The sequence below is a fragment of the Monopterus albus genome, unplaced genomic scaffold (assembly GCF_001952655.1).
Source record: "Monopterus albus unplaced genomic scaffold, M_albus_1.0 scaffold312.1, whole genome shotgun sequence".
NCBI lineage: Eukaryota > Metazoa > Chordata > Actinopteri > Synbranchiformes > Synbranchidae > Monopterus > Monopterus albus.
The window spans coordinates 63,388-73,334 of NW_018128192.1; the positions used below are offsets into that span (position 1 = coordinate 63,388).

The 9,947-nt window shown below is 40.0% G+C and overlaps 1 protein-coding gene across 1 annotated transcript in view; it reads left to right on the top strand.

The window, feature by feature from the left end:
• The window catches only part of LOC109973945 (calcium-dependent secretion activator 1-like), a gene marked incomplete at its 5' end in the record, with an annotated part of 241,653 nt that overhangs the window by 54,568 nt on the left and 177,138 nt on the right, over positions 1 to 9,947 (top strand). Inside the window, 1 exon segment of the mRNA XM_020623851.1 lies at positions 4,572 to 4,759. Coding sequence (XP_020479507.1) covers positions 4,572 to 4,759 — 188 coding nt within the window.

Consider the following 9,947-nt stretch of genomic DNA (forward strand, 5'->3'; position numbering starts at 1 on the left):
CGGCTCCGCCCGCTTCTAAGGCTTCAGCCCTTGCTGTAGCGGCCGCTGCCTCTTTCTCCATCTCCAATACTTCTAAATCTGCTTCTAGTGTAGCCTTTTCTAATTCCAGCCTTGCCCTTTGCCTTTTGAATTATTTTTTGGTGTAGGCAGCTTTATTTAGTGCAGTTTCAGCTAAGGCTCGGGCTCTGGTGGCTGCTTCAACTACAGAGGACTTTGCAGAAAGTGAGCTTCTGGAGTTGGTTTTAGATAGAGGCTTGGATGAGGTTGAAGAGCTGTGGCTGGCTTCGGAGATAGCTTTATCATTTATGCCGCTTCTATGTCAATTGTTGTCCATGGCTGTGTCTTGTATTTCACCCTTCACCAACTGCTGCACATGGCCTGTCACTATACTGTTCCCACTATGTGTTTTACACACCCAGTGTGTAAACGTAGGTAAACAGCGAGCCAAACTCGATTTTCACGAGTATATTGATTAGCAATACTTTCAGCAATCTTTTGTTATGCTAATGAGGTTGCATATATGAATGAATAGCACCATTAATATGCCAATGTATTCACATCTTCGAGCTAACATTGGTCAAGGGCTAGAGTCTATTTCCTGGAAATGAACACATATAAAAAAATTATCTACAACAGCACTTATAAATGATATAAAGTTTACACATTCATGTTACTTCAGCTCTTAAGCAAACGATAAACTTTTGGCCATTGATTTTGGAGGTGTAGGCAAGTTGTAAGACACTTGGGGCAGTTTCCACATGCATAGCTAAACATGTTTTTCTCCTGAACTTCTTCTGCCCATAATGCATAGCAGTGACTAAGCCTTTACAATAAAGCACAGATAAACTAATGCTGTCTGCATACAAGGTGATTTTAGCTGATTACCTCCCTTTTTTTAACATGAATTTCAACAACTGAATTATGAAATATGATAATGGAATATGAATTGAGTTATTATGAACCTTTAACATTCTTAATCTAAAGCCTTTTAACCAAAGGGCAGAACACAAATGTTGGGGATAGTACTTGGTACCTGGCATTATTTTTGTTATCACCTCCTTCAAGATTCCAAGAGGGCTAAGGCGATACCTAACAGTGTTGTGTAAACACTGCAGACTAGCGATTGGTCAGAGAAGCCGCATCATAAACATGCGAGATGTCCTGGATCATAGAAAGCACCATTTAAAAAAATCAAATCATATCAAATTTATTTATATAGTACTTTAAAAACAACATCCATTTGACCAAAGTACTTTACATTGGCAGAATAAGAGCACAATAAATAACTAAAATAAAATAAATTGAATCAATGCAAGAATAAAACCACACAATAACACAAACACACAAATAGCACACAGTCAATAAATTAAAAGAAAAGCGTAAGTACTGTAATTATTAAAAGCCAAAGCAAATAAATACATTTTAAGCAATGATTTAAAAGCAGTCAGGTCAGTAGTCAGTCTAAACTATTCCACAATCTAGTGGCTGCAACAGTAAAAGCATGGTCACCTCAGCATTTATATCTGGCCCTAGAAGCCTCTAAGAGAAATTGCCTTGACGATCTGAGGATCTACTAGACTTGAACTAATTCATTGAGGTAGGATAGTGCCAAACCCTAAAGACCCTTAAAAATGAAAATTAAGAGCTTAAAATCTATTCTAAAACAGACTGGAAGCCAGTGGAGAAAGGTCAGTACCAGGATATATGTGCAGGTTTTCCAGTACTTGGCAGAAGATGAGCAGCACTGTTTTGAACCATCTGAAGACGAGAGAGGGAAGACTGGTTAATACCATAGTACACACTGGAGTCCACACTTCTTCCAGTGTCTTCCACATTTTGGCGACTGTAGTAGGTTTCTTGGCCATAACTTTGTCATCAAGGATTTTCCAGAGGTTTTCTATTGGGTTTAAATCAGGACTCTGGGCTGGCCATTTCTTTATTTTCAGTTTCAAGGAACTGCTTTACCCATTTTGCTGTGTGACGAGGCATTGTCCTGCATGAAAATTCACTCTGCCATGTAGCTGTATAAGATACCCAACTCCTGCTGCAGAAAACATTCCCCAAACCACGACACTTCCTCCTCCACCTTTCACTGACTTCTTTACACACTTTGGGTTCAAGTCTTTCCCCAGTTTGGTCACAAACATAATGTTTCCCATTGGACATAAATAAAGTAAACTTGCTTTCATCACTAAAGTGAACTTTGGACCAGTTCTCCTCTGTCCACACAACATGCTCCTCAGCAAAGGCTAGTTTAGCCTTTTGATTCTTTCTGCTAATGAGAGGTTTGGTCACCCAAATGCTCTTAAACGTCAAGACACTGTATGGTGAGACAAATCCTTACCCTGTTCAGCGCTGAACTGGCGAGCAATTCCAGCTGCAGTATTGAACCGATTGCCCATTGAGATTCTCCGCATTATCCTGTCCTCTCTTGCATTTGTCTTTTGTATGGGGACATGAATGGGTTTGTGACATTGTAAAGATGCAATATTCTAGAAATCACAGATTTGGAACAACCAACTTATCTTGCTGTGGCTGATAGGGTCATCCCTTTTGCCTTCATCTGGACAACCTGCTGCCAAAGGGTTTCAGTCAGTTTAGAACAGCTCACCATCTTGCAAAGTCAGTGAAAACTGGAAAGTTAGGCTGCCAGTTAAATGGAGTTTGTCAGATAATTAAGGAAATTAGCACCAGATGCCAGATTATCACCAATAACTGGGATGTATCTGAATTTTGATCAGTGGTCTTTTTCAAATAACTAATTTAAGTTTTTTATACTGTGCTTCAGAATATATGTAACTCATGAAATATGCTTAAAATACTGCTCTTTTACTTTGGATAATTTCAAATAGGACTAAGCAGTGACCTTGACATTTAGGAAATTGTAGATTGTTCTCAAATTTTGATCTCCACTGTAGAGCATTGCAATTGTCAAGACGGGAAGTGATTAAAGCATGGATTGCAATCTCAAAATCTTTAAAAGAAAAGAATGACTTGCCTTTATTTAACAACCTCAGGTGGAAGAAGCTAGATTTCACAACAGAGTTGATTTGCTTGTCAAATCTTAAGTCACCATCAAACATCACCCCTAGGTTTTTTACAGTCAACTTCAGACTGTAACTTCTTTCGACCCTGGTCAAAAGAAGTTAACTGGTCGAAAGAAGTTAAGGTCATCAAGTCTCCAAATAGCACACACTCAGTTTTACTTTCACTGAGATTTAAAAAACTACATTCCAGCCATGATTTCAGGTTTGCCAGACAGTCAAACTGCTATAATGACATCCCTCTTGTTGCCTTTAATGGTAAGTATATCTGAATGTCGTAAGCATAACAATGAAAAGAAAGCTATATTTCCTTAAGACAGATCCCAAAGGAAGCATGTACAATGAGAACAGAACTGGAGTAAGCACAAATCCCTGGGGGACATAACAGGAAAGGACTGTTGAAGAGGAGGAACAGTAAAACCTGTATTAGTGAGATAAGATCGAAACCAGTTAAGAGCAGTATCTTGAATTCGTACACACTGCTCCAAGCGAGATAAGAGGATTCCATGATCCACAGTTTCGAAGGCAGCAGGAAGATCTAAAAGCATCAATAAGACAGAATCCTCAGCATCCCTAGCCAACAGGATATCATTGCTGATATTTAATAATGCAGACTCAGTACTATGTTTTGATTTAAAACCAGATTGAAATTGCTCCTCAGTGTCGTTATCTGTCAGAAAAGACTGGAGTTGGATAAAAATAATTTTCTCCAGAACTTTAGACATAAAAGGTAATTTAGACACTGGTCTAAAATTAATAAATGCAGAAGGGCCAAGATTTGGTTAGCAACCTTATTTAATGCTAACCGCTACTTTACTGTAGATACTATACTAACTAAAAACAGTCACATACTGAGAATCAAGTATAGCATACCTTCAATGTCCTCTATTTCTATTGTGTTGGTTGCTGACGAACGTCACAGCAGTGTAATGCAGTGTCGCTATGACAACCATCTGCAGTGGAAAACCCAAATCCAATAACAAACGTCAGTCTACCATCAAAATGGTTTTGAAGCTGTTATAAAGCTGTTTTGTATTATTTCTATTATTTATTTATTTGTATTAATGTATAAAGTAGGTGTAATTGTTGTAGAGCACTTTTCTAAATGCTTTACATCTTTAATTTGTAATTCTAGTTATATAGTAGAATGTGCACAGGAGAGCAAGATATAGAAAATTCACAATCTCATGGGCAGGTTGGAGATCAGAGCCTGAGCTATCGCTAAATACAGCACATCTACTGTTTATGGAGGTTACACACACTTTACAAAATAGCCTAGTGGTAAAATCCAGATAGCAAAGATTCACTTCATTTTCTGACCACACATACATCTATGAAGCACTGGGACACACTCTGGTCACACTGAGAGGAAGCCAAGGACCCATATTTTGGTTGTATCTGTATGTAAAGATAATGTGAAATAAGATGCCTGGATTATAGTCTTGTATGGCATTAGTATGTGTGTACTAACATATATTTATCTTATCAGAGAAGTCACACAGAAGTATTTATGTGTGTTGCCCACAGGGCTGGTTCAGTCCTGGTCAGGTATTTGTCTTGGATGAGTACTGTGCTCGCTACGGTGTTCGAGGCTGCCATCGGCATTTATGTTACCTGAGTGATCTGCTGGAGAGGGCAGAGAACGGCGCCATGATCGACCCCACCCTGCTACACTACAGCTTTGCATTCTGTGCCTCCCATGTCCATGGAAACAGGTACAAATAAAACTTACAGCTAGTCACCCCCCTTTCCATACAGGTACAATCTGCTTCTGGATGCTAAAATGATGAAAACACAAAACATCATTGTTTATGAACTGAAGTTGATTAGGAAAGTGATGAAAAATTGGTCAGTCAACATATACTTTAGGCATATGCAATATGATAGAGTATGTGACTCCCCCTGCTTTTCACTTGTTTCCTCTTGAGTTACACTTTGCATGTTGTTTGCATGCTCATTCTTCCTCTTTTTTTGTCTTTTTCCTGTTTGACCTCTTTACCTTGTTCTTACCTTTTACAAAATGACCTTACATTCACCTACTTTCACAACCACACCTATTCAGCGTGTCTGAGTTGTTAAACTGGCCAGTATCAGAGGCCAAACTCAAACGAGCCCTTTTCCCCTCTGCCCCGTCCAAACTGCTAAGAGAGAAATGAAAATCATTGAGTTCATGAAGAAAAAGGATTTCAGGTCCACAGTTTTCTCAGGAACTAGAAGGTAAGTCATTATATAGTCAGTGGGGGAAAACATCCTGTCGGTAATTCACCAAAATAATTGCTGAGATCTGGAGATGTAGCACCAGTTGAAACTGGGGCTTCTCAGTGAATTTGGAATAACAGTTAAATGTTAGAAACGCTCACACACGGGACGGTGAGTGAGTGAAAAAGAATGACCCAGATGGCTGACTTCAGTGCAAGCAAAATTTATTGGTGTTATACAGACTATCTACAGGTGAGGTGAGAAACAGGCTAAACAGAAATAATGGGAAATAGAGGAACCAGGTGCTGATCAGCTAGCAATAACTGTCCAGGGAAGGCATAGGTGAAGTTGGCCTAGCTGCGGACACTAAGGTCACTCCTGGGCTTGCCGGTGGACGTGGAAACAGCTGAGGAGACAGAGTAGAGATGTGTGGTGAGCAGATGGAGTCTGACGACTGTGTACCAACCTGGCTGGTGGAGGCTGGGAGAGTGGTGAGGAGTAATGGTCCGGAGGTAACTGTCCCTGGAGAAGATAGAGAGGAGGAACAAAACGTGAATGAACATATACATATATACAGTATACACTGGCAAAGATAATGACGCTGGTTGTTGGCCTGAGAGCATCAACAAACTGGCAAGGGAGTGAAAAGTGAGTGGGGTATAAATAAGGTGAAGGACTGAGTGAATGCAGCTGGTGTTGATTAAGGAAACAAGTGGCAGGTGTGCAAGGTGGCGTGATTAGGAACCGAGAAACAAAGAGACGGAGGTGAGAGAGGCAGATGCCCCCGAGCAAACCTGACATCAAAATACAGAGTGAAGTCTGAGATATCATCATATATGACTTTTATAGACATATACCAATCATGTCTTTTCTCTGGTTGTGGTATAAAATTAAATTAGGCACACTAGCACACTCTTAAACATTTAGGTTTTAGAGGTGCAGTTTTCAGTCAAAGATCAAATGGTGTAATTTCCTAAAGGTTCTCTGGTATGTGACACAGGAATCATTTGGCCTTTATTTCAGTATGTACCCTGTTATCTAAGTTGCAGTATTTACCTCTTGTCTAATCTGCTGTGATGTGCTTAGACATCAAATCCGTCAACATCACAGTTGGCTGTCTGCAGATGAAGTGTAACAAAGATAGACGAGGGCCACTCCAGTACTAAGGTCAAAGGTCAGGGAGGGTTGCCTGTCAGTGCCTCCTACACTTCTCCCCATCCCTCCAACTCCCCTTTCCTCTATCCATCTATCATCCATCCTTTCCTCTGTCTTGCTAACAAACAGTGACTGAGACTTTTTCTGATCAGCATGGACATATGGACAACAGTCACTCCAAGAGAAAGGGTAAAATACAAAGACGGACAAATTGAAGACAAATATGATGAGAAAAGAGGTTTGATTGAAATCTGTGGACAGAGAAATGTGGTTATTTCTTTTGTCCGTAAAAAAGGTTTATGCATTGATTAATGTGGTTTATACCTGGACCTACAGTAATTTAAGTTATTACTTGCTTCCAGAAGACAGTGTTCAGCACAGTTTATTATTAATATTCAGAATAAATGTATCTACATGTAAATTTACATTGGAATGTAGATGCATTTTCATAAAGTCCCTAAATAATGAGCCTAGTATAGTATCCACACACACCAAACAGCTGTTGCGCCTGAAGGTCAAGGCATGACAGGTTGACAGGTTGTCATGTGTGATGTTCGAGTGCCTCCACTGCCGACAGTGGTGCATGGTCCCCCTTGCACGCACCTCACTCAGACCACCCCACACCCAAACAAACACATACACAAACCGCCCACCCCACTGCTGCCTCCTAATAACCTGCTGGCCTGGAGATGTTGGTGCACTAAGCTGGACATAGTTGCCTCCCAGATTGTCAGGATTTGACTTCTGTCCAGCTGAATGGTGACGCCATTTAGACTGTTTGTTACGAAATGGCTTTGAAAAAAGATCATAGTGAAATGAAATTTGGATAAATGTATTAAAAATATTAAATTTTACTCTACAGTTGTTTTACAGTCAAATTGATTATGCACTTCTGGAGTTTAATTTAAAATTTATAAAATTATTACACATTATCATATTACATACAATCATTGCTGATACAACATTTAGATTTATATATTGATATGTAATATACCATATATATGCACGGGTCTGCAGAAACATGCTGAGGTGCAGTGGTTGTGAAATGCATATTTCAAAAGATTTTCTTACGTAAGAATGGTTTGGATAAATAATCAAATTATCATATGTTAATAATAAACAAGAAACTCAGTTTATAAACCAATTTAAATGCTTTATTTAAAATTTTTTTTTAAACCTTACAGCAACAAACCATTATTTTTACTTGTTTTATAACCTTACAGTTATTATCTTGACTAACTCATCTGTTGTTTGGTCCATAAAATGCCAGAAAAGAAAAATGTTTATCACAGTCTCTTAGAATCTGAGCTGACATTTTTGAATGGCTTGTTTTGTTAACTAGCAGAACCCTAAAGATGTTCAGATTTAATATCACAGGAAAATCGGACAGCTAGCAAATATTCACATTTAAGAAACTGGAACCAGAGAATTTTTTTTTTTTTTTTTTTTTTAGCTCTAAAATTCTCAACTCTGGGAATGTAAATGTACAAAAAAGTATTCAGGAAATAACCAATTAAGAAGAGCAGCATGCTGTGCATGATTGAGTGTAGTTTCCAGTTAAAGCTACATTTTGGATTTTTTTTTAATTGAATTTGTCATAGATTTCATGTTACATGGTAATCTACCTTAAGGTCTTGATGTAGCTACATAGAACAGGAGATGTGAAGGTGTTGCTGGCTTGCCGTCTGTCACTGATGGCTCATTTACTTGTTGTCATCACTGGAACTGTGAGGTCAGCAGTTCAAGAAAACATGAGGAAGCTGCCAAGGAACAATGTACGGCTGGAAGGGAAAGAAACATCCCTGCAGGACTTAATTAGTGTGAAATTTTCCTCTTTCAATTTTTGTCACAATATGAAAGGTGAGATGGCGTTTTATTGTGAATTTTTGACTTGAAAAGTCCTCTCCAATTTTTGTAAAATGTATTTTTAATGCATGCACTCACAGCCACAAAACAAAGGATACAGCAAAAGGAACAGATGTGACTGTTGACTTGTGACTCAAAGCCACTGATCATCATGACAGAAATCACCACCGGGACCAAAAACTCATTCTGATTCATTTATTTTTTTTACTAATACAAGGAACAACCTGGTTAGTATGCTTTAGCAAAAAACAAATATGAGGATAAATAAATCTTGAACGTTACACTGCTGGTGAGGTCAGAGCAGCCAGTCTGCAGACAGTGATCTCCTCAGCATAATGATTTTCAGCAGCAGAGACTTGCAGGTAGCTGTGACACACTGACAGTGTCTAGTCAAATCTTTTTCTTCTTTTGGCTGTTCCCGTTAGGGGTCGCGACAGCGAATAATCTGTTTCCACCTAACTCTATCCTCTGCATCCTCTACTCTCACCCCAATTAACTTTATGTCCTCTTTTAGCACATCCATATATCTCCTCTTTGGCCTTCCTCTTGACCTCTTGCCTGGCAGCAAACCATCTCAATCTGGCCTCTCTGACCTTGTCCCCAAAACAGCTGACCTGAGCTGTCCCTCTGATGTGCTTGTTCCTAATCCTGTCCGTCCTGGTCACTCCTAAAGAGAACCTCAACATCCTCATCTCTGCTACCTCCATCTCTGCCTCTTGTCTTTTCCTCACTGCTACAGTCTCTAACCCATACAGCATAGCTGGTTTCACTACTGTCTTGTACACCTTTCCTTTGATTCTTGCTGACACTCTTCTGTCACACAACACTCCTGACACAAACCCGCCTGCACTCACCTCTTCACCTCTTTCCTACACTCCCCATCACACTGGACTGTTGACCCCAAAAACTTAAACACCTGCACCTTGTTGACCTCAGCCCCCTGTAACCTCACTGTTCCACTTCCCTCCCTCTCGTTCATACACATGTATTCTGTCTTATCACGACTGACTATCACTCCTCTTCTTTCCAGAGCAGACCTCCACCTGCTCTTTGCTCTCACTACAGATCACAATGTCATCCGCAAACATCATTGTCCACGGAGATTCCTGTCTGACCTCATCTGTCACCCTGTCTATCACCATAGCAAACAAGAAGGGACTCAAAGCTGATCCTTGATGTAGCCCCACCTGTACCTTGAACTCCTCTGTCTGACCTACAGCACATCCCACTACTGTCATACTCCTCTCATACATATCCTGAACTACTCTGATGTACTTCTCTGCCACTTCTGACATCCTCATACAGTACCATAGCTCCTCTCTCGGCAGTCTGTCGCACGCTTTCTTTAAATCTACAAGGACGCAATGCAGCTTCTTCTGACCATCTCTATACTTCTCCATTAACATTCTCAGAGCAAAAATTGCATCAGTACTGCTCTTTCTGGGCATGAAGCCATACTGCTGCTCACAGATATCCACTTCCTTTCTTAGCCTAGCTTCCACTACTCTTACCCCTTCAATTTCCAACTTCAAACTGATCACCCTGTCTGACACTCTTTTCACCTCTAAAACATTCCTCACGAGCTCCTCCTTCAGGATCACTCCTACGCCATTTCTCTTCCTGTCCACACCATAATAAAACAGTTTGTATCCCCCTCCAATGCTACGTGCTTTGCTACCCTTC